The sequence below is a fragment of the Sinocyclocheilus rhinocerous genome, unplaced genomic scaffold, assembly GCF_001515625.1.
Source record: "Sinocyclocheilus rhinocerous isolate Xijiao unplaced genomic scaffold, SAMN03320098_v1.1 scaffold252, whole genome shotgun sequence".
In the NCBI taxonomy this organism is placed as follows: domain Eukaryota; kingdom Metazoa; phylum Chordata; class Actinopteri; order Cypriniformes; family Cyprinidae; genus Sinocyclocheilus; species Sinocyclocheilus rhinocerous.
The window spans coordinates 206,409-232,039 of record NW_015625591.1 but is presented as its reverse complement, the minus strand read 5'-3'; the positions used below and the strand labels follow the sequence as shown (position 1 = coordinate 232,039).

Here is a 25,631-nt window from a genome sequence, read left to right as displayed (position 1 = left end):
CGTGTACGGATTTCTGTGCTGATCCAAGTTATGCAGTACTGGGTGGGAATCACCAGGGATCGCATGAAAGATGCTTTACATTGTGATTTTTTGCCTTAGAGTTGCGATCCACCAAGTATTGCAATGATGCAGTAAGACTTTTATGTGACCTCGCTTATAAATTGCATGATCCTTATCCAGCTTGCTCTTCCCATTAAATGCTGTAAAACTAAAGTGAATGGATTTGAATGCAGACAGGGCATTTTCAATCTGCGCGATTGGGATACATCAAATTACGCTGGGTTTTGCAGCCTATCAAATAATAGAAAAGATTTATTATGCAGTGTACTGGACTTTATAAATACAATGCAATACAATACATCTTTATTGTCAACCATGGTTGAAATTTGTCTTTGACCATACCAGCGAAAACCAAATACAAATACAGACACATACTACAAAACACATAAAAACCATCATACTGAATCACATAGCTTTTTGATTAATAAATCTGATCGCAGCAGGTACAAAAGACCTTTTATAAATATTTGTCTTTGCTCTAGGCATTAAAAATCGTCTCCCAGAGGGCAATAAAACAAACTGATCACACAGAGGATGAGTTGGGTCTTTTAATATACACTCCGCTTTCCCAACACATCTTGAGGTGTAAACCTCACCCAACTTACTCTGTGGTCTGCCAATGATTTTTCTAGCTATATTAGTGACTCTTGCCAGATTATTTTTCTGCTTTCAATTAAGATGCCCATACCATGAAGTTAAATTATAGGTCAGCACACTCTCTACCAATGATTTGTAGGCAATCTCCAATATGTTTTGACTTACTCCAAACCTACTGATTCTCCAGGAATAGACGTTGCATGCATTTAAAAAAAATATTATTAGATGCCCATACCATGAAGTTAAATTATAGGTCAGCACACTCTCTACCAATGATTTGTAGGCAATCTCCAATATGTTTTGACTTACTCCAAACCTACTGATTCTCCAGGAATAGACGTTGCATGCATTTTTAAAAAATATTATTAGTGTTATCCACAAAACTCAGTTTACTGTCTATATATGTGCCAAGATATTTAAAATTATCAGCAATCTCAACCGGGTGACTCTCTATCATTACAGGCACAATTTCCTCAACATATTTCATATATTCAACCGACTCATTTATATCACCTTTTTGGAGAAGTCCTACCAAACCGTGTGTTTTGTTATGAATGCCAAAAAAGGAATATGTAGGTTCTTGGCTTCAGTGTATATTGATTCATAGCAACAAAATTACACAATATAATACAGTATTGATTTTGTCCCCACTTGTACTGAGTTACATGATTTCATCTAGTGATCAGCTGCCATTTTTAACCTGCAGATATTGCGTTAGTTTGAGCAAAAATGCAAAAAAAAAAAAGACTATGCTTTGTGGAAAGGTTATGTTTTAACTTAATATATGATAAACATAATGCAAGACTGCTTTTAAATGTTTTTTTTCCCCTGGCACCCTATTATTTGAAGCTGACTGTCATTTTCTGTAGACTCTGTATTTGAGTGATTGAACATATATTGATGCAATTTGGTTGGAGTGCTTTGCTCAAGGACACTAAGGCAGCTTGGGCCTATCGGCAGTCCATTTCCCAAACCACTTAGCTTCACAGTTACTTTCTGACTTTACATGTCTTTGCTGCGGGGGATGTAGTATTTGCAACCGTTCCCGTGTCATCCCAAGATGAAAGAACAGGAATTCATGCATGTGGTCACCGTTCAGTGAAATCAGTTTGTGCACGCTTTTTTGGCAAACAATTTATTCATATCAAAACGGGAGTGGAATTATTGTGCCATTAAACAATGATTAGTTGTACTGGGACAGTTTTATTTAATTACTTTATTTTATTTAGGCTATTTATGATTCTCAATTTATGTTTAAAAGGCATTTCGTAGCACCATGTGCAACCCTGCAGAAATACTAGAGAAATTAATAAAATCCAAAGGTAAAATTAATGCACATTGTACTATCCAGGCAAAAAAAGTAGGCATCATCCTCCATGCTGGGTTTTGGATCTCCCCGCGAGACGAGTGCCTAGGAAATGACGCCCGGTCTCCTGAGACGGCCCCTGTGAGCCTCTGAGCTTGTCTCAGTTCTGGGCCTCTATGATGGATGCTTTGGCCCACTTCAAGGATCCTCGAGGAGGGGTCCTCGCTCGGAGCATAGAGAGTAATGAGGTGTTCCAGACTTTGACCGCTTACATAAGAACAGAAGCCCAGAATTCCCCTCACAGCAGGAGTACAGTAGGAACGCCCTTTACTGTACATGAGGAAATTCTCATAACTAATATGCCAGCGTTGTAAGGCCTCGGGCAGCTCTATCACTCTTTTTATACAGGGGTGTTGACTCTATTTGTTTTAAAAACAACTGGCATATAAGTGGACAACCTTTGGAAGAGATTTAATCTGCCTTCAGGGATAAGGTGTCGTGTTATTTAATTAATGCTGCCATTTATGGTTGTTTATTAAAAAAAAAAGCAAAAAAAATCTTGCTTTTAAAATATATATATATATATTTTTTTAATTTTCAGGTTCTGCACTCTTAAAGGGGTCATATGATGGCATAGAGGACCTATGTACAGTATTTGAAAAATAATGTGTTTTTTGAACATTAAAGCATGTCAACATACTCTGTTACACCAAATACACAAAATAATGATCTTTAAAATAGCATCATATGACCCCTTTAAAAATAAAGATTTAGGGGGTTTTCTCAATGATACCCTAAAACAACCTTTTTTTTTTTTCTCAGTGTGAAAAAAAAGTGAAACCTGAGCGGTGAACTAATTTTCGGCAGCCGGAATTTCAGTGCATCTCTAATTATTGGTGACATCAGAAATGGATATTATATAATTCAAAAAAGCAGAGTAGCTGCTTTTTTGAAAATCTTAGCAATTTAAAAATATTAAAAAAAGATTTTTTTTACACTGCACCCCTGCTCTCGACAGACGGCACCCCGGTTGGGAAACACTGATCTAAAGAACCTTTTGTGCAATGGAAGGTTCCATGGATTTTAAAGGTCCTTCATGGAACCCTAGATGCCAATAAAGAACCTTCAATTTTAAAAGTGTATGATAGTTTTAATAATAGAAGAAAATTGGATATTTAAATTGTTTTTATTTTTTAAACATCAGTTTGCATTACCGTCAAAAATACATATAGAAACTGCACAGTATGTTCATCTGAAATATAATAATTCTAACTGACACATATTTGGGGGAAATGGCATTAATGGATTAAGAAAGTATTACATACTGAAATCTCCAGATACAAATTCAGCCTTGCGTTTTAGTATATGTTACTGCGGGCATGTTTACGTGAGTATTCTTGTCCACTTCAGTGTGTTTATATGTTTTATGTGTGTGTTGGTGTGTTGGGCTGCAGGCTGAGATTTCTGACAGGTTCTCAGTTGGGTGGAGACAGAGACCTAACAGCCTCAGGATGACCTATTACTGCAAACAGTGCTGTCCTGGGAACCTTGTTACATCTCAAGCAAAACCTCAGCACATCTTATTCAGTGCTGACTTTACTATTACACACCTATTACGTTATAGTCAGTCACAGTATGATTTGCAAGAGAATGTATAATTGCATTTGACAATGTTTATTGTGTATGTTTGCTGGTTAAAACCACACCATATATCATGTGTTTGCTTTTTGATTGTAGTCTCACTGAATAGATGAAAGTAGATGTGATTTACTCTCCTGCTTAATGTGTGCTTTTGTGTTAAAGTTCTGAAATAAGGATGCTCTTGTTAATCTAGATCACATTTTCTAGTCAATTTCAATCTAGTTCCATTTTATGGATGTTTCCAGTTTCATAATTTCATATTTAAAATATTCATTTCTTGTTATATGCGGTTGGTAGGATTTTGTGAGCTCAGTATGTGTACCAGACTTGTTTTTGCTAATCAAATCAGTCACGGTGACCCACTCACACAACATGTGTAATGGATGCAGTGCAGGAGCTAAATGTTTCCACACCGAAACTTCAGGATCTGCATGGAGTTAATGGGGATTTTCTGGCTAGATAAAGCATGAAGTATTGAGTGTATGTGCAACCGACGGCCGATTGGTTGCATATGAATTTGTTGTGCAGACGTAATTGACATTAATACGAATGACCGCCCCATGAATTCTCAATACCGGCCGCCACTTACTTACGCTCTGTGTGTTTCCCACCTTCTGTCATGTGCCAATTTCCTCTTAAACTCATTATTAAACTCACAGACCACTCTTACAGAAAAGAAGGGATATATGATTTGTACCATATTGATTAGTTGATATTTTTTTAAATTATCGGTATTGGTCAATATTGCATGTTTAAAGGTGTGGTCATATTTAACGGTGCTCAGCAAAATTTTAATGGGCGAAATACAGTTATTTCAAGAGGAACCTTGGCGAAAACTCCCTCACAGAGATTTCGCTCATGTTTAAGTTGATCATGCAAATTCACTGCGTTGACCAACAGAAATCTGCTTGGATTGAGTACTTCTGTGTGAGTGGTGCTTCATGCTTTGCAATGCTACTAATAATGAACAATGGACATTTTTTTGCCTTACACAATTTAGACTGTGCGAGTGTGTGTGCTCAATTACTCCGTTATTAAATATGGATTTCCTTTGCTATCATGTAAAGCTAATTTAAAGTTTACATTTACGTTTAGTCATTTAGCAGATGCTTTAATCCAAAGCGACTTACAAATGAGGACAACAGAAACAATCAAACCAACAAAGGAGCAATAATATGTAAGGGCTGTGGATGGAGAAATTCTGATGAAGTGATGGGTTTGCTGAAACCACAAGCAGTTCTTTTTTGGCAAGACAAAAGTAAAAAAAAAAAAAAAAAACTATATGGAAAAGAGCTATTAAAAACAAACATTTAAAGGAAGACCAATTCAAGACTTAAAATTTCAAATTCTACAGCATCATTTAATGTTTTCTCTAATTAAATTTAAAAAATGAAAAAATTCTGCGCCAATTAATAAAAAAGAAAATATAATTGGGTGCGTAGACTCAATCAATGAAGAAAATGCAAAAAGAAAAAGGGAAACCACACACCAAACAAATGTTTAACAATTTTTGTTCTAAGGACCTTGAACTTTGTATTTTGGTGTGCGGAGCCCCTTATTCTTTTTGTATTTTTTTTTCCAGTTAAATGCCATTTCAAGGAGCCTTGCAATTACTCCCCATCAATAAAGCTTCTGACATGTAAGCATTTCTAATGTGAAAAGATCTGTCATAAAATGATGTTAGCACATCTATGGTATGAGGCTTAATGACAATAGGAATGTCTCCTGTTAATGGCACCCTGGTCAGCACTCATTTCAGCCATCTGAGAGGTATATAGTTGGGCTAATGTATTGTAAAATAGCACCTCTTTGGTGTAATGTATTGTAAAATAACACCTCTTTGGTGTAATGCCTCAAACACAAGTTTACGTGCATGATAATATAAACATCTCTTCACAAACCCACAATGTCTCCTCTCAGATGCTTTGAAAAATCCATCTTTTTGGATTACAAAATGTGTTTATCTGTATAAGCAGCATGCATGTGTGAATGTAAGATGTTTGTATTTTGAAATCTGTGGACAGCTGTTTGGAGATAATTAGGAAGGTGAATGAAGAATGTTGGGTCTTTCTCTAATTTAAGACACCATTCTGGATGTGGAGATCAAAGGAAGCAGGTATGATGGGATGTCTGTGGAGGATAGTGAGCATTGGCAGCCTGTCAGACTAACACCCGTTCTGGTCCCGTCCCACCCATAGGATACTACGGCGCTGTCTCTCTAGAAAATACACTGACGTTATCTTCTCTGTTAATGTAGTCCTTAAATATTTAAAGGTGCTATAAACAAATCATTATATCAGTCGACTATGATGCCCTCAGTTTCAATTAACTTGACTGGCATTGGTTTGACTAGTCTCTTAGCCATGCAGTTCCTGCAGGCATATGGGTAGGTATGAAGCTGACTCAGTGCCTTTGCAAAGTAATTAATGGTGTGGTATGAATAAGAAAGGTATAGCTGGAAAAAAAAAGAAATGCAGAAAAAGGAGCGTATGTGCAGTCAATGGAAATCAAGGATGTGTCCTAATTCTATTCTGATTTTTTTTTTTTTTTGCAGTTACAGCATTTCAGTGCGTGAGGGTCATTTTCAGGGGGTAACATATGATGCCATCCTCTCAGACACACAAAAAACATGGTTTTATATGCATTTCAAAGTGTGATTTGTCTTGTGTCGGGGCACATTCTCTGCTTCCTCCTCTCTCTCTTCCTCTTCTTCAGATGCCAGGACTCTTTCGCTCTCTCTCTAATCACATGGCTGAGGAGGAAAAAACTGGAGCATGCTCCCTCCTGTGGCTTAATTAGTTTTTAAGTTGAGGAAGCAGGTTGAGCTGTGTGTGTGTGTGTGTTATATAAAAGGCTCGTAATTAAAGAGGAGATGTGCAGTTCTCTAGGACCTCTGAGAAAAGTCTGCATGATGGCGGAATTGCAGACAAAAACACTGCAATGTTGCTGTAAATTACATACGGCCATATATTGTGAGAAGTCTTGGAATAATGCAGGAGTTTCAAGATTATGTGCAGTGTTTGCCAAATTTTTCTCAGGCAGGGAATCTGTAAAAATGCACATTTGTCAGGAAAGTTCCCTTATAAAAAAGTTATGTGGTGGTACCATAGTACAGTGATTGTTTCAGGTTGCAATATGGTACTATTATATTACTATACTGAAGTACTCCTTTAAAATAACATGGCTCTCCACTTCAAAGTGTACCATGCTATTACTAAAAATTGTAAAACCAAGGTCATTTTGGTAACACTTTACAACAAAGTTCAGTTGGTTAACATAAGTTAATGCATTAAGTATCATGAACTAGGCTATATGCACAATGAAAATATGTTTACACCATGTATTGATCTAGGTTAATGTTTATTTTATAAATATATCAGTGTTCATGTTTGTTCATAATATATTAACTAATGCTCTAGTCTTTAGTGTCACACGATCCTTCAGAAATCATTCTGATATGCTGATTTGGTGATGAAGAAACATTTCTTATTAATATCAGTGATGGAAATGGTTGTGCTGCTTCATTTTTTTTTTGTGGAAACTGTGATTCTCTGATGAATAGAAAGTTCAAAAGAACAGCATTTATTTGAAATAGAAATCTAACCTTTTAACATTATAAAACATTATAAAACTCTTTATTATCCCTTTTGAGTAAAACATCCTTGCTATATAAAAAACACAAAGTTGAAAAATATTCACTGACCTGATTTATTTGTGCAGTAAACTTTTGAGCAGTGTCCTAAAAATACACTTTTTTTTATTTTAGTGCATAACATTATTGCTTAGACCTTCTGCTGCATCTTGTTTTCTTGGAAAACTTATTGTAAATTACTTATTCAGATATAGTAGACAATATCAATCCCGGATCGCTGTTCAAGGACTGATTTGAGAGCCCAGAGATCAGCGTGGTTCTTGGCCACCTGTCTTCCTAATATTGTGCCTTACAAGGATTGAGTTGCTTGAGATGAGAAGAAACTTTGCTGTTTGTTTACTCCGGGTCCCTTTCACATCTTATGCATCTCACTCTCACTTCCCCCATTTGGTCTCTCTCACTTTCTTCTCTCTTCCTCAGGGGACTTGTCCTGCTTTCTAGTCCTTCCCTCTCCATTCATCATCTGCTGTGTGATGGGGGAGTGAACCTCTTTTAATTAGTTGATTAATAATGAATGGGGCCGTTCAGTTTCTCCTTTTGTCCCAGTGGGGTTCTGCTCTGTTGGGGAAGATGAAGCGGATGTAGGTCTTCGTCAGTCAGCCTCTAACAGGCAGATGTCAGACTTCTCGATTTTCTTTGAGATGTAATGTATTTTTTCTTAGAAAGATAAGTGATGGACTCTTTAAAAACAATGCAATGATCATGTTATGATGCTGATGCTATTCACTTGATTGTCAATAATATAAGAAGGCTAATAGAATGCAAATTTAGTTTGATTTGTTTAGCAACATGTTTTTTTTTTCTTGTCAAGTCCTCTGTCATGCTTCGCTGCCTATGACTGTTCTCTTGCTCTGTTGTTACAAATACGGGAGACTGAAACTGATTTGTGATACAAATACGGGAGACTGATTTGTGCCTCACAAAACCTCAAATTACTTGTACAATAACCCATTACTTGTAATGTAATGATCTTTGTCATTGTAGTTAAAAAGAATGTAAAAGCCCTATTAAAGTATCATACAAGTAGTCCATACTACTTATGAGCTTCAAGTGTTAACTCACCCTCATGTCGTTCCAAACCTGTATGACTTTCTTTCTTCTGCGGAACAATAGAAGATATTTGTAGAATGTTGGTAACCAAACAACTTTGAAGATTGACTTTGACTGTATAGACAAAAAACAATGAGACATTTCTCCAAATATATTATTTTGTGTTCCACAGAAGAAATAAAGTCATGAGAGTGAGTAAATGGTGACAGAATTTTTGGGTGAACTATCCTTAACTGCTGTAGCTGAATGAATGAGTCGGTGAGTTGAATTTGAGAATCGAATCAGTCTGTTTCATGAACGACTCATTCAGATAGGATTCATTGTCAGTGAATAATTTTGTTCTGTAAAATAAAGCAATAATGACACTTCAGAAGGCTTACAAAATACATAATTCACAGGAAAAATCAACCAGTACATTCTTATGATTTCTTTTTCTTTTCTGTTCCACAAAGGAGGGAATTTTGGGTGAACCTACTTGAACTTGGGTGACTTGAAGAACTTGAAGATCATGAAACGTTCAGTTTATTTATCAGACCGGAGGCCACACTCATCTTAAAATGGCACTCAGGGACTTGCTCTGTCAGCGTTCATTGACATCCTCAGACAGTCCATCCTAAATAGGAACAGACAATCCTACTTTTGTTTTGACTATTTTCCCCCCCACTATGTCTGTCCCCTCCCTCTCACCCTGCTCATCTTTTCTTACTCCATTTCTCTTTCTCTCAGTATCTTTCTTTGTCCTTCCGTTTTTAAATGGAAAGAGCACAGACAAAGCCTTATTTTGTTTATATGAAGAGATTTCTTTTATTTGTGTTACTTATTTATTTGATTTGGGGCTTGTTTTAAAATTTCAACAAAAAAAATGTAGTTTTGTTATTTACATTTACATTATATTTAAATTTTATTTAGCGAACGCTTTTATCCAAAGCGACTAACAAATGAGGACAATAGAAGCAATCAAAACCAACAAAAGAGCAATAATTTACAAGTGCTATATTAGTATATTATTATTATAGTGTTTTATTTCAATTTTACAAAGAAATGTACAGTATTTTGTCCAAGCAATAATAAAAGGACACATTTAATTTATAATTTGTCTTAAATCTCATTTTGTAAAAAAAAAAATTGTGAATCGAATCGAATCGTGAAATCAAAATCGTGAATTGAATCGTGAGTTGAGTGAATCGTTACATCCCTATTTAAAACACTAATACTATAATAATAGTTTTCTGTTCATTGTAATCTTTAACATATTTCAGAAAGAATATCCCTTTTTCATCCTGCACATTTCTATGTTGTGATAGCTGAAATCACTTGTAGCATTTACAATGATTGATTTTAGTTTTTAGTCTCGGTGTATCCCGGATAAATAACTTATATAACTTAGATTAATAAATGCAGTAAACCTGTTGTTCATTGTTAGTTCATGATACCTAATGCTTTAACTAATCTAAATAATTTAAACTTCATTGAAAAGTGTTGCCACTTATAACCTTGTATTTACGTGGCACTCCTTTTAACACTTTCAGGACAGATTTAAACCTATTTTCGAATTTTGTATGATAAATGTGTTAACTAAATTATATGTAAAACACAAATCTTTATTGCTGCTGTTCTTCGTCCTCTGCTGAAGTGATCCCGATCGCAGTGTTCTAAATCTCATCTGAGAAGTAACAAAGACAGTTAATCAATGGCCCATTGGCTGTAACAGCTTCAGCGATGTGACATGATTGGCTGAGTTCTGAGGAGGAGGAGTGACAGCAAGCTGTCCAAACAGTAAATAGAAAGGAGAGCAGAGTGGGTCAATAGCTCTTCAGCGGAAATAATTAAATGACTTTAATAACCCTCTCACAGTCCTCAATCATGTGACACAAATGTGCATAATTATTTTAATGGTATGTAGCATGTTGGAACGGAAGCCTGCATTAGTTAAAAATAAATAAATAAAAATAAAAGAAATGTCATGTGAATATTTTGGAAGCTTTCACTTATTTCACAAAATATATATATATATATATTTTTTTTTTTGAGAAAATAATAATAATAATAATAATACAAAAATCACAAATGTCTGTTTTTGTCAATACAGTGAATGTCTGTGACACAAATGTGCATAATTATTTTAATGGTATGTAGCATGTTGGAACCCTCTATTGTCTTTATCCAAACCATACAGACCCATTGTGGAGGCTGCTTTATCTGTAATGAATGAAGAGGAGAGGGGATCAAAAGGAAGAAAGTGAGATGAGCGGGAGTGTGAGAGAGCGAGCACAGGATGTGTTGAGAGGCAGAAATCCCCACGCATGACTGTTAATATAGAGTAGGCAGTGGGGTAATGAGCGAGCCGTCACGGACGCAGCATTTAAATCAGCCAGTGCTTGAGAGAGATGTCAACAGCCTCCTACAATGGTGACTGGTATAATGCAGCCCCCCACAAAAACACACTAAACCCTCCCTTCTACCCCCTAAAGCACTTCACGTGCTTCTGGTTGGCCACTGCCAATTTAACAATTGGGTTTTGGGATTTGGCAATGGGTTTTGCTCTTAGATTTGATTAGATTGGATTAAGAACAGGATCAATGTAACATATTTGTAAATTGTTTCATGTGCCAGCACCTCCTGTCCATATCTCTGGAATGTCTTGGTCACTTTCACAGCCCACCAGGAGGCAGCACTAACAGCTTAGCCTTTGAGGATTTATTTGGCTCCCCTTGGCTTTCATTAAGAGCAATAAACACATGTTTAATGCTGTTGGCACACAGCCCTTTTATTTGAATCAGACCCAAGATGCTCATGGAGCATGTGCTTCAGGGAGGGGCAGCTGGAGACATGTCTGCTGTTCAATCCTTCCCCCTTCCAGGGATCCTGTGTAGAAGCTATGGGACTGGTTTTGGACATGGGCCCAAAATAATTTCATTGATTTATTTTGGCTTGTAGGGTAGAAAATGAGTATGCTTGACAGAATATTGAGTGACTCTCTACCAAGCATTTTTGCGTAGCAGTGCAGTATGATGACAGTCCCATTCACCTCTGTACTTCTCAATTAATATGTGCTATTCTAAAATTATAAGCACATTTCTGCTTTTAAATCCTCTAAAAAGTGGCCCCACTGCAACCTTGTTTTTGTATTCCTAAGAAAATGAGGGATGAGTTATTTTATGTGGTAATCAACATAATTCCAAAAATGCTGTTGATTGAGCTTGTATTGCCACCTTCATGGTGGGTCGACATTCGGGCCATAATCACTTCTGGCTGCTCGGAGTACAGCATGATGGACGTGGTTGGGAGGGAGTGGGCTTCAGTCTGTCTGCCTGAGGAGACTCCTTTTATATCTCTGTATTTGCAATTAGCAGATGGCATCTTAGATTGTTTCAGTGACGCTTTATTAATGCAACAATCTACATTACATGCTCACAAAGAAGAGTCACAAAAGGAGAAAGAGAGTGATTTCTTGCTTATTGAATCCCTCATGGGATTGGTTCCCTTGTGTATAATGTTACTACACATATCCCAAATGGACTGCTATTTAAAGTAACTTTTCACTATGCTTGTGTTGCTATGATCAACTTGATTTCCATACTTTATGTATATATGATTCATATTCAGATTTTAGGATCATCAATCATGCTTTTGACAGGCACAGATGGCACATTGAGAAATTTCCAAATGGCTTCTCTCTAAAAGGCATTCACCTGGAAAACATACACACACTTATTTTTTAATGGTGATGGGGACTTTCCATTGACTTCTGTTGTTTTATACTGAGGAAATAAATGTATATGTATGAAGAGCTATCGATTTAACATGCAGCCCTAATTTTTTTGTTTGTTTGTTGATCACAAAGTACAAAGTAGATGAGGAAAACTAGGATGCCAGGTGTATTCAAAGCACCGCCATTACTGTCTAGAGTGCGTGGAATGGTGCGCTGTGATTGGTTGAGCGGATATATCGCATTCTGCAGAGAAGGGAGACTGGCGTTTGTCGCGGTTTGGAAATATGCGTAAAATAAAAAATTAACTTTTCAACTCCAGTCTTTATTTATTTATTTATTTGTGGAAACTGTGATATTTTTAAGGAGTCCTTGATGAATAATATGTTCAAAAGAATAGCATTTATTTGAAATGTATATGAAATTAACAACCAATGACATGGAGAGGCACTCATACGTTTTATGTGAAGTGTGTGGTGATATACAGGTGCATCTCAATAAATTAGAATGTCGTGGAAAAGTTCATTTATTTCAGTAATTCAACTCAAATTGTGAAACTTGTGTATTAAATAAATTCAATGCACACAGACTGAAGTAGTTTAAGTCTTTGGTTCTTTTAATTGTGATGATTTTGGCTCACATTTAACAAAAACCAATAAAATAAAACCAATAAAAAAAACATTTTTAGTGAAATGTTGGCCTTCTGGAAAGTATGTTCATATACTGTACATGTACTCAATACTTGGTAAGGGCTCCTTTTGCTTTAATTACTGCCTCAATTCGGCGTGGCATGGAGGTGATCAGTTTGTGGCACTGCTGAGGTGGTATGGAAACCCAGGTTTCTTTGACAGTGGCCTTCAGCTCATCTACATTTTTTGGTCTCTTGTTTCTCATTTTCCTCTTGACAATACCCCATAGATTCTCTATGGGGTTCAGGTCTGGCGAGTTTGCTGGCCAGTCAAGCACACCAACAACATGGTCATTTAACCAACTTTTGGTGCTTTTGGCAGTGTGGGCAGGTGCCAAATCCTGCTGGAAAATGAAATCAGCATCTTCAAAAAGCTGGTCAGCAGAAGGAAGCATGAAGGGCTCCAAAATTTCTTGGTAAACGGGTGCAGTGACGTTTTTTTTTATTGGTCTTATGGAGTATTCTAATTTGTTGAGATAGTGAGTTGGTGGGTTTTTGTTAAATGTGAGCCAAAATCATCACAATTAAAAGAACCAAAGACTTAAACTACTTCAGTCTGTGTGCATTGAATTTATTTAATACACGAGTTTTACAATTTGAGTTGAATTACTGAAATAAATGAACTTTTCCACGACATTCTAATTTATTGAGATGCACCTGTATTTACTGTGCTGAGAGTATCTAAGCAACAGAGATACTTGTTTAATATTTTATGCAAAATTGCTTCCTACTGGCAGCATTCTGATTTTTCAGGCCCGAACAATTTTACAAATATCTTTTTACCTATACCACATCAAATCTATATAGATGAAACTCTCATGTCCTTCACGAGTGTGACAGTGAGGAGTATTGCTTCCTTTTTTCCCCCTTCCAATCATTTGTAGGAATCTCTGCACAGTAATTTACAGTTGTGGCCAAGCTGTGGTTAAAGTAAAATTCATAGGTTTGAGTATCTGAGTGTCTGTCAACAGGTTCCAGGTGACAAGCACTTTGAAAAGAGATCTATGGACGATCTGGACCACTGGAACCCGCATGAACAATTAGTGTTTTGAAATGTAAAGTGGCTCATTTATCTCCATCCAGCTGCTCAGCGTGGCCTTAGTGGCAATTGCTAAAAACAGCCTTTAAATAAATGCAGAACTCTGGTAGTTATAGACAGAAGGAAGAGCAGTGGTGAAAGTGTGGATGGTGATCTCAAGACCACCATTGCCCCCAGGCAGAATCTATAAAAGGACTAATTGAAGGATTTTCACAGTGCAAACAGTGACGGAGATGAGGAGAATAAAATAAACATAAAAGATGATGCTTGACTCCTAGGGTTTATGAGCTTCTGGCTGTTATTAGAGCAGTTTGTGTTATTGTTTTCAGTGGTTAGTGCTCATCACCGCTGAAGACACTCCTGCTGACCTGCTCTAAACAGCCTGTCAGAGAACACAAGCCCTCATCAGATCCCTGCGATTCACACCTGCCCTGCATCACTGTCAGACACTTTTGACTGGCTGTGTTTGGAGTCGGCACTCATTGGGTGAATGGGTATATGGAGGGTCAGAGGTTTGAAATTAGTGTTTGTTTGTTTTGTTTTTTGCATAAAGTGCTGCTAACGCTAATGGCTGGCCAATACTATGTATTACATGGAAGTCACTTTGGTTATTTGAGAATAATTTAACATGATCTTTTATGGTTTTGATAAATTGTCTGTGTGATGTATCCAGGTCAGGTCCATAGTACAGACTTTTATTTGTGCTGAATTCCTTTAGCTCAAACAACATGATGTTGTCAAAGCCAAGGTCATGGGCTCGATTCCCAGGAAATGCAATTGTTTATTTGCAATGTCGTGGTCTATATATATATATATATATATATATATATTGTAAATGTCCTTGCTGAACAATTTTAATGATCCAGTGAACTTGTAAATACCACTGTCAGTTCTGGGTTTTTGTAGGTCAGTGGATAAATGCATGGAACAGCAATACAATATTGAACATGACTCACTCGTCTCATGGTATCTCTTTTGTGTTTAAAACAAGTTCCAAATAACCAATGAAACCAGTGTATGTATATCAGGAGTGTTCACATTTTCTTTTGCATTTTCTTGTTCACTAGAACGGATTCATATAAAATAGATGGGAATATGTGTGCTTTAGTTCCCACTTTAAATAACAAATAATGTTGTCAAACAGTATATTTTTTCTGAACTATGTTAAAATGTTAATGGTGACTGTAGGTCATTGTTGTTTTTCATGCATGATCATTGTCAACAATCAACTTATAGATTGTTGACAAAGTATGGTTAACATTCAGGTTGACTTTTACGAGCCACTTACATACATAATACTTGTATCAGCAACATGCATAATAAATAAGCATAAGTAACCTTTTCCATTTAGCCTCAAACAGACTCCATTTGTTTCAGTCATTGTATAATTATGGAGCTTTTGTGCTGGAGCCCTGATGCTGCTACATTAATCAAAAATAGCAGGGCCTTGGCAAGAGCCCTGGTTATCTATTGTGCGCTCAACTTTACTGCCAAATCTCATGCTACATGCTATTTGAAAAGAAGAGAGAAAAGAAAAGATTTCTGGCAAAAAAATAATAATAAAAATGGATCTCAAGGCCTAACATGGGTTTTATTTCTTGTAGTGGAGGCACAGAGTAGTTCACTTTGAGAACTTTATTGCATATTGCTTTCTTTAGGTGAACGTGGGCATTATAGCCAGGGGTGTAAAAAGTACTCAAAAATTATACTCAAGTGAAAGTACAGATACTCAGTGAAAATCTTCAATTAAAAGTACAAGTATATGGCCAAAAAGAGAGAGAGAGAGAGAGAGATTCTTGTTTCACCATGTTGAACCATCTCCTCAATGCAAAGTGAAATTGCTTAAAATTAAACTGCATAAAATGTTCTGTCAGACAGACATACAAAGATTTTGTTAAAGTGAGAAACAAAAAACACAAATGGCAATGTCAAAAACATCTATCTAGTGCAAGAACAACAATTAGTGGAACACAAAAAAATACAACCCTTAAAGGGAAACTCCATCCTTTACAACCTCATCCATGCCATATTTATATGACTCACTGTCTTTCGATGAACAGAAACAGTGTTTAAAAAAAAGTGTTAAAAAAATTCATCTCTCTGCGTATAATGCAACTGTATGGGACGTCCAAAGATAACGCTTCAAAAACTATACAGTGAAGACAACGGTAACCCAAACAACCCCTGTTGATGAATCATTGCCCTCTTAAGTGAAATGATAGGAGTGTGTTAGAAAAATATGAATATTCTAAACTTGATTGTTGTGTTCACTTTGTGTGGTTTCTGAAGCGGTCCTGTACGCTTTAAATATATGGACTAAAAATCTTTGTTTGTGTTCATCTGCAGAAAGAAAGTCATAAACATCTGGGATGGCATGAGGGTGAGTCAATGATGAGAGAGTTTTCATTTTTGGATGAACTATCCCTTTAAAGAGCCAGATGTGATGCAGAGGCCAGAAACATTTTCTAGACATAATATAAGAACTTGTGATGAATTAATGAAAAGTGACGTAGAATTTAAACTTGCAACATTAACTTTGTGAAAGGCCACTTTTTGTGTTGTCTATTCAACACCCGTTTGTAACAATAATTCATCTTTTAATTGTTTATTTGGGGCATTTAGAGTTTTTTTTTCTCAGCAAATATTGATATATAATTATTTGTGACTGATTAGATTAATTAATGAGCAAATCATGTAATTATTTAGATAAATAATAATTATAAGAAGAATTCATTGACAGTCCTAACTGTTACTCAGTATATCATTTATAATGCCACTTGATCCACTCCCTAATAAGAGCATCACTAAACATGACTTACAATTCATTTAACATACAATACTCATTTAAAGACTTTTTGGAGATTTGTAACATTTAATTTAAAAAAGCAATCATTCCCACCAAAACATGAATTGTATTTAAATTATCATCACTAATTTGATTTGCACTCAATTTTGTGCATTCAGCCAATATATTACACAGACATCTAGTGGCTATATCCATCCATCCATCCAAAATATGCTTCCTCATATTTGATGGCAAACTTTTTGATATTTACCTGATGAAAGTTAAAACTGAAGCTGAAATGTGTGTGCTTGATGCGTGAAAACAAACCTCATTGGTTCTCACATGTCACAAGCACTTTTGAACTTCTGCTTAACATATTTAATATGCATATGATAAAATAAAAATGCAAAAATGTAATGAGTACTTTTCATGTTGAAATAGAATTTTAGGAGTTAAAAGTACTGTTTTTTTCACAAATGTAATCAAGTACTAGTCAGTTTAAATTGTATTTGAATAAAGTAATACCACAAAATAATACTTAAGTACAGTAAACAAGTAAAATACTGAAATATTTTACACCCCTGATTATAGCAAAGCCAGAGAGTATGTGAAAAGTAAGTATGAGACCCATGTCTGTGTGTGTGTACATACAGCAGAGAAGATCTGACACAGAGTGGTGGTTGATGGGAGAAGCCCTGGTGATTACTGATGCATGTTATTGCTGAAGGTCACCAGCAGGCAATTCACTCTAACTGATGAACTCCCACTTATTGATCTGTTGAGGCCCTGCGGCGGGAAGATGAGGGAAGCCTCTGAGGACACATGCTGAGCCTCTGGGGATGCAGTTTCACTGTGCAGCCATGAGAACATGGTGTCATGCTGCTGCGTGTGTGGTAACGTATCAAAGCTGCGCTCTTTCACTTTACTAGTGTACATGTAAATAGAAAGTAAAGGGAAGTATGGCATGATTACTTATTACAATTTCCCCCCTCAATACTCTGGACTGAATTAAAAGTCGACATATTCAGTGAATGCTACTATATACAGTATATAGTAGCATTCACTGAATATGTCGACTTTTAATTTAATTAGTGACATTTAAGGCAAACATACTGTAAATACCTATAAGACTCTTATAAAGGTTCTTTTTTGGTCTCTTTGGTTACATGAAGAACCTTTACTATCCATTAGGTTTGTAGATTTTGATGTGAGATTTTCACAGTATATTAACCGTCTCAGAAAATATCACAATTTCACGGTTTCACAGTATACCGTATCATTCAATGTGATTTTATTTTGATTCATGTGAACTCAAGTCCTACTACTTAAACTCATTCAACTCTGTATTTTATGGTTTGTTCTTCTCTTTTTTCATAACATTTTGGTTTCTACTATTCCCATTGCTTGCAGACGTTTTATTCACACACGCCTCCTTCGCAACATAGCAACCTAACATTTTTTGAGTTGTATGTCAAGTGTTAGTTGAGAAATCTCTTATGGGCTCGTGTTGTTTTTTTCAGGAAATGACTAGAACATTGCTTGTTTACTTGCTTGAGAGACTTGAATGCCGTTGATTCATCCATGTTTTTTGCACAGAACTCTGACTGAAGTGTGCTAGCCTAACTTTAGTCTAGCTTTGATTAGTTGTGCTCTTGTAGGTTTCCATGGTTTCTTTTGCAGCCGTCTATGAGAAAGACTTGCTGTATGCTTTAATAATTAGAAAGATTGATGATTTTAAGGGAATTATTGGAAATTTGAAGTGTCTTTTGACAAGAGAGATTAAGCATTTGTAGACTAGATCATTTTGACCTATAATTGCAACCCAGAAAAATGTTAACCCCAGTCTGTTCCCACTGATCCTGTCTGAACCAGTTTGGTTGTGTAATCTACATAAAGAATATGGCATGCATGCAGTTGCATACCACAAAAACAGATTTTTTTTGTCATAATTGTGCAGCCTTACCACTTTGCTTTGCCAGTGTAACCCCTCCGGTCCTAACCGCCCCGCTCCAAGCAAGACTCGAACCCGGGTTGCCTGGATGGGAAGCGGGCACACTAACAAGGACGCTAAAGACCGCTGCATCTAGTGTCAGTTGCTAGTGCACCTCTTGAGATCAGAGGAGTGAGGTTTACCTGCACAGCTCTCTTAATTGATTCAAAAATACAAACTAAATTCATACATACTTATGTGATTAACATGTTTTTAATTTCTAATAAAAATATATTTATGAATAAAAAATTTGTACAAAAAATGTTCACATTCAAAAGAAGTTAAAAAATGTTAATGATTCAGATGTATACACTGTTAAAGCTAAAAAACAACAACGACAAAAAAAAAAAAAAATTGTTCATATGAAACCAATATTGAATACAAAGAATTTACATACAAAAACTTGACACTTGCTTTAAACTAGATATTTCCTTCATTTTAGAAGATTTGTCCTTTTTTCATCGTGGACCCTCTAATATGTCATTTTCCTTTAATCTGGTTAATGCTGATCTAGTTTTTGGACCAACATAGCTCTTCTGTTTACTTACTGAATTTTACAGGTTTTGTTGAAGCTGGTTGATCAAGGAAGTCCTGCTGGTTTATTTAGTTGGAAGGCTGGTGTGGACGCTAGTGCCGGTGACCAGTAACCATGCTAGTCTTTGCATCAGGTTTGATATTTGCCATCAGAATTCAGTGTTTCTTTCTTAGTGTTTAGGCAAAATCTTTTTGTATGCTGATACAAGCATTTGTCTTCCTAGAAAGTTCTCTTGGTGACTCACCTCACAATTGCATTAGCCGTGTATGGCATTTTACACGTCTGTGTGTGTTCATCTCAGCGCAAGGCAATTACGCCAAGATGAAATATTCATTGGGTCCCCGGACGCTTTCCATTGCGCCCTCAAGCCCGGCATGAGGGTGTAGATTGCGTCTGCGAAGCGTCCTCTCCTGTGATACAACATCAATGAGACGTCGTGAAAGTGGCGTGAGATGCCATTCGGACTTTAACGACAAACATAAAAGAGATCCCGGGGCCTGTCAGGTCTTTATATCCCCTCTGCCCCCTGGGTAAACCTTCAGGGAAATCAACAGTTTGATATGCAGAGGCATGCTGAAAAATGTATGGGGGTAATAAAGGCATGCACAGATGTGGCATTTAGCCAAATATACTTGCTGATATATAACCATGCCCGTGTCAGCCTTTGAGCGTAGTGACCGTCTTTCATCGTCGATATGACAAAAAGTCATTGAGGGGGACCCAACGCTGATCTGGCCTTGTTTGTGTTTATGTATGTTCTCTGACATTTACTTTGCGACACGAAAAGTGCCCCTGGGTATCACATTATGGATACCGGGGGGCTTTAGAGGGAGAATTCTCATTTTGCCGAAATGAAACTTACGCTGGGACCAGCCTTTTATCATCTAAGTGCTTTTTGGTTGATGCAATTTTTATGCTTGTTGACAGATTTTCTTTTCTCTCTTTTCTCTTTTTTCCTTTCGCTCCAGGCCTCGTGAAGCTGGGAATCCACTGTGTCACATGTCAGAAAGTTGCCATAAAAATTGTAAACCGGGAGAAACTCAGCGAGTCTGTGTTGATGAAGGTAAGATTGTGCTATTCCTTCGATGTACTGCACTGAACTATAATGGAATTGAAAGTTGTGAATTTAAGATGGCTGTTAGTACCAAATCTGTCAGTTGCATTTACACTGTATTGGGTGAGGTTTGAATATTTACATATATTTAGAGTACTCACAAAGCTGATTATATATGTTTATTTTTGTTTGCGCTCTTTCCGAAAGGGAAAGTTAGTGCCATTTCTGTCCTAATTATGCTGAGGTGCTTGCTACAGCATCAAAACACGAAAAAGCCTTTTGAGTACAAACAGGCCGTTGTCACTGTGCTGCTGAATTGCTGTCAGGGGATTGTTAGTGTATTTGAAAGGATTACCCACAATTATTTTACCCATCTTGAGTAGTTGCCTAATGGTTCACAGCAGCATACTACCACTATCAGACTGGACATTGATTAGTAGGAGTTTAGTTAAGGTTATCTCTAATTGTTCATTATCCAGTTTAAATCATGCACAAGTGAGTGTTGCCATCAGCTCTCCATCTCTGATCCTCTAATTGGGTGCATATTTTGCTGAAAGTGATATGTTTGTCGCATCATGCTTAGCTCATGATATGTGAAGTTCCTTCTATGTATGTTGAAAGCCAAATGTTGGGGAGAAATTCACTAAGAATTAATGGCATCCATAAATTGGATTAGATGCAAATAATCAGGAAATTTGGGTTGTTCACACTATTCACAAATTAAACGGGCCAATTTGCGACAAGGAACATTTATAAATGGAAACAGCCTTGCTGATCGAGCTCAAGTGTTAGAACATGTCTCAGGACTGATGAAGAATTAGCAATTTGTTTTTGTTAGGTTTAATTAAGTGTAATTTCCAGATCCAGAAGCAACCATATACACTTGATTTGACTGTTAGAAAAGAAGAAATAAAATATTACATTTATTGAGGTTAATGCTTAAAGATTATGTATGTTATTCCTGCAGCACTAAATGAAACTGTATCCCATATCGGGATGAAACAGTAGACCGCCCTCTGGATATGCAAAAAGAAAATTCAAAATCTTCTTCACAAACAATATCTCATTCTTTAAAAAAAAAAAAAAATCAATTTTACAGGGTTTTTGAACAGTGTTTTGTTTGGAAACTGATGGCGTATGATGCAACACATTACTGATCGGGTTTATAGTTTTCAGCACATTCTTACTGATGCTTTCACAAGTCATCTTTGAGATTTGTTTGCCAGTGAGAAAACATTTCTGGACCATTGAGACTGCAATTGGATGGTCCTCAGATATTTTTTTTGTGCTTCTATGTAGTGCATATTTTGTGCCTATGGTTGTAAGGATGTTTAGCTACTTTCTGGAAAATAAGATGAGTACTGATAAAAATGCTATTTTTTTAGCTGTACTAATATGGTGGTCACATACCTATGCGTTTATTATAACATTCTGAAAGTCATCAGATGTTCTTTGCTTTATACAGTGAATAATCGAGTCTGTCAAACTACTACTGTGGTATTCATTTTAAGAAAAAAAAAAACTGACAAGATGGGCTTAAGAAGGTGCTGATGTTGCCAATTTGCTTTATGAATTCAGTGAGCTTTAACATAAAAGCCACCTCAACTTTTGACCCAGTCAACGTAATTTCCTCTCAGTGTCCATCCAGCATCATATGGATTTCATTAAATGGTTAATGGCTCATTAACTCCTGGTGGATTGTGGGGCAGTAGTAATTTAGATGAGCTGATTGGTTCCTCATTGTAATTGGATGTGAGAGTGGGCTATACAGTCATCCGGTCCACATGCAGTCCCCAGACCCCACTGCTCGCTCATAGGTGTTTGGAGTGCGGGGGAAATAGCTTCTCTGCAGGAAATAGACCTAAGCCTTATGGGAGTCTGATTGTGGATGCAAGCTTTTATGTTTCTCATTGTCTTGCTTTACTTTCCTCACCAGGCTGTATAATTTAGAAAACAAACGGATGCTGTCTGATCCCAACATAGAGTCAGAGTAAAACCACCTCCATGACTGATAGTTAGTCGTGTTTCTCTGAAGGTCACCCTGTAACCCATTCTATTGTATCTACAGCTTATTTTAGCTTCTCTCAGGGGCTGTTGTCATTGCAATCTGACATGATTGGCTTGGGGAGGGAGGTGGGGGAGAAAATTATATGCCTATCGTAAAAACGGCTTCAGATGTTGCACGCCTACATCAAGGTATCTGCGATTGATTTTTTTGTTTTTTTTTGAACAACTGGAATCAACGATGGAGGCAAAAGAGCGAGACTGCAAACTGCTGTTCTTATGCATCAAGAGTCCCAAAGTCTTGGCTAATCTCCTCTATGGTTTACTTTCCCATGGTTCCACATTGATTTGTCCCATTTAAACTAGAGTTCTGTTCAGTTCAACTCACTGGATAGTCTCCCAGTCATTGGCTGCTATGTTTCTCCTAGAGTTCCCCCCTCATCACGCTCTTGAAGGAATAAATAAACAATAATGACTTTATTAGCATAATTTTAGACCGTCGACGGGAGGTCACCTGTCATTCTGTTGTTTTCCCCCTTCTTCTCTTTCCTCAGCCTCCAGCAAACCCCACGTTGGTTGGCATTTGCATAGCGTGGAGCCGGTGTGCAGCTGTCAGTGTGTGGAAGAGCATGTGTAGTTGTATGTTGAAAGCAGGGGGCTCGGGTACTTCCTGTCAGTGTGTGCTTGCTGGGACACAGTATTCGAAAGAGTGTGCATGTGTGCAGTCAGAGTCCAGGGTGAGCGCGTCAGGTTTTATTTGTGTGTGTAGTGTGTCTGTGTGTTCATGTCTGCTCCCAGGGAGAGGCGGTGTTGTGTGTTAGGTCGTGGCACGCACAGAACAGAAGCCTGGCATTTGAGAACATGCTACTCGCAGAGAACTCCACGGCCCCTGCCTGGTCCTTCCTGAACTAATGAAGTCGTCTCTGACATTTTCAGACATGAAAAGAAAAGCTCTTTGACTTTCTTTGCGGTCACACTAATGAGGTTTATGTCAGGAGGTGACCTCGGCCTACTTTGCCTCAGAGGATGTGCTGCAGATGCCTCACAGCAATGTTTTTTTCAAGGGAAAGATATGTTTGTATGTGTGTGCTTTCATTATATTGCATAAAATTATAGGTGGTGTTTTTAAAACCAATGAATTTGATTAAAAATAGAGCACTTAAAACACTGGAAAAGCTTATTTCTCTGTGTTTCCACTCCAGCCCCATTTTATGGTGTTGTGGAAAAGCTGTATTAAAATGCTAAATAGTGTGCTTATTGTTCAGCTTCCCTTGAGGCAGGCTACTCAAAACTATTTATGACAAACCATGCATTAAACATCATTCCCTTCTATTGAATGACTGCCTCTTGACACTGCAGGGTGGATCCCAGTAAACATTTCAGAAAGGTATCACTCTTTGGTTTAATCAAGTCTTGGGTGGTTAATGGTAAATGTGTGAAAGTTTCTCTCAGCGTGCGGTGTCGAATCCAGACGGGTTCCGAGGGGAAAGCTAACATTTCTGAAACCAAGCCCAGTGTTGCCCAGGAGAGCGGCTGCTGAGGAGAAGGAGGGACATGTTACACCCCTGCAGTGAAGAGATAACTCAAGCTGTGGATGAGTGCCGGTACACTCACTATATGTTACACAGTGAAGGTGGAAGATAACCTTAACTATATATTTTAAAAGAGAAGTGTGCAATTTCTACACCACTAGCACCACCAAACTGTATTGAAAAGAAAAAAATATATATTATATGTATGTATGTATTTATACGGGACATGTTACACCCCTGCAGTGAAGAGATAACTCAAGCTGTGGATGAGTGCCGGTACACTCACTATATGTTACACAGTGAAGGTGGAAGATAACCTTAACTATATATTTTAAAAGAGAAGTGTGCAATTTCTACACCTCTAGCACCACCAAACTGTATTGAAAAGAAAAAAATATATATTATATGTATGTATGTATTTATACATGGATGGATGGATGGACGGACAACTGTTCCTAAACTTCAGAACAGTGTTCTACAACAGCAGTGAAATTTCATCCATTCAAAAATTCAAATCTCACTCATTTACACTGTTTTTTTTTAATGATTTTCTGATGTTCCATACTGTCCAGCCAGTCACAACTCCGAGTTGATGCATTTACCTCACATTTTGTGGTGTTGCTTCAACATTCCTTTTCAAATCGAAGAGCAAAATGGCTCAAAAAATTTCTCAAAAAAGTTTTCAGGTATGTGCAATCAGTATATAACTGTTTAACAATACATAACTCAAAATATGTTTTAGGGTTTCATGACCCTTTAACTCTGTCCTTATTCTTACTTCATATCTGTCTTGGTTTTTGTTTTTCTATTGAATAACATGTATGATGCAGCATGTTACTGATTTTGTAGTTTTCAACAAATTCTTATTGACGCTTTCAAGACTATCATGATTTTTGTAACTTTGACAAACCCTCACCTGTATGTTGGCCAGTTAGAAAACATTGGTGAAAATCTGTAAAAACAAAACATTTATGTTTACAAAGCATAAAAAAATGATGTACAAGACAAAAAAAAAACATTTTTCAGGATCAGTGCAGCACTGGTTCTAATGGGCAAGAGGCTATTTTGTCAAATGTCCCAAAACTCACACTGGTGCCCAGGCCACCAGGCCATCCTTATATTTGAGCCTTGAGAGACTTTATTTTTTAACCTCTCCTGATCTTGAGTTGTATATTAGCTCTTGCTGACCTGAAGTACTTTAGTGTTTGTGTGGTGCTGACGCTTTGCTGAGTGAGATATGGAGTCAGCTTTTCACACCGATGCTCCAGAAGAGCTGATGAACTGTGACTCCCTACACAGAGACGCAGCTCCACATCTGGGCATGACTTATCCTGCTCTGCCCCCCGTGGTGTTCACTCCATCCATGATCTCTCAGTCAAATGAACCACTGCCTTCCTAATGGTGCTGCTCTGAAGTGATTTAAGACGGTGTTCGTTTAATCCACATTCACGGGCACTTTAGTCTGGGAAAAAGAGATAGTTGAAGGTCTTGATGTGATCACTGAGGCAGTAAGGTAGTGATGGCACATTGCAGAGATCTCGAAGCAGACTTCAATTCATGTTTGCTTGAGCTGTGAGGATTGTGTAAAGTGCATTTCTCTGCTTTTTGCTCTAATTAGATGAGTGCCAGTACACACACTATATGTTACACAGTGAAGGTGGAAGATAACCTTAACTATATATTTTAAAAGAGAAGTGTGCAATTTCTACACCTCTAGCACGACCAAACTGTATTGAAAAACAAAAAACTTATATGTATGTATTTATACATGGATGGATAGATTTTTTATATATATATATTTTTTATATTTGTATTAAGGCTGTGAATCAGTTAAACATTTGAATCAAATGTATCATGTTATTATAGGTAATTATAATTATTTGCATTTCACTACTGTTCAAAAGTTTATGGTCAGTAAGATTTTTTTTTAATGAAATCAGTACTTTTATTCAGCAAGGACACATTCAGTTGATCAAAAGTGACAGTAAA

General features: G+C 37.0%; 1 protein-coding gene across 1 annotated transcript in view; it reads left to right on the top strand.

The window, feature by feature from the left end:
• Positions 1 to 25,631, top strand: part of LOC107757880 (serine/threonine-protein kinase BRSK2-like) — a 147,201-nt gene that overhangs the window by 62,694 nt on the left and 58,876 nt on the right. The window contains exon 2 of the mRNA XM_016575488.1: positions 20,021 to 20,115. Within this exon, the coding sequence (XP_016430974.1) occupies positions 20,021 to 20,115 (95 nt within the window). The remainder of the gene's footprint in view (positions 1 to 20,020; positions 20,116 to 25,631) is intronic.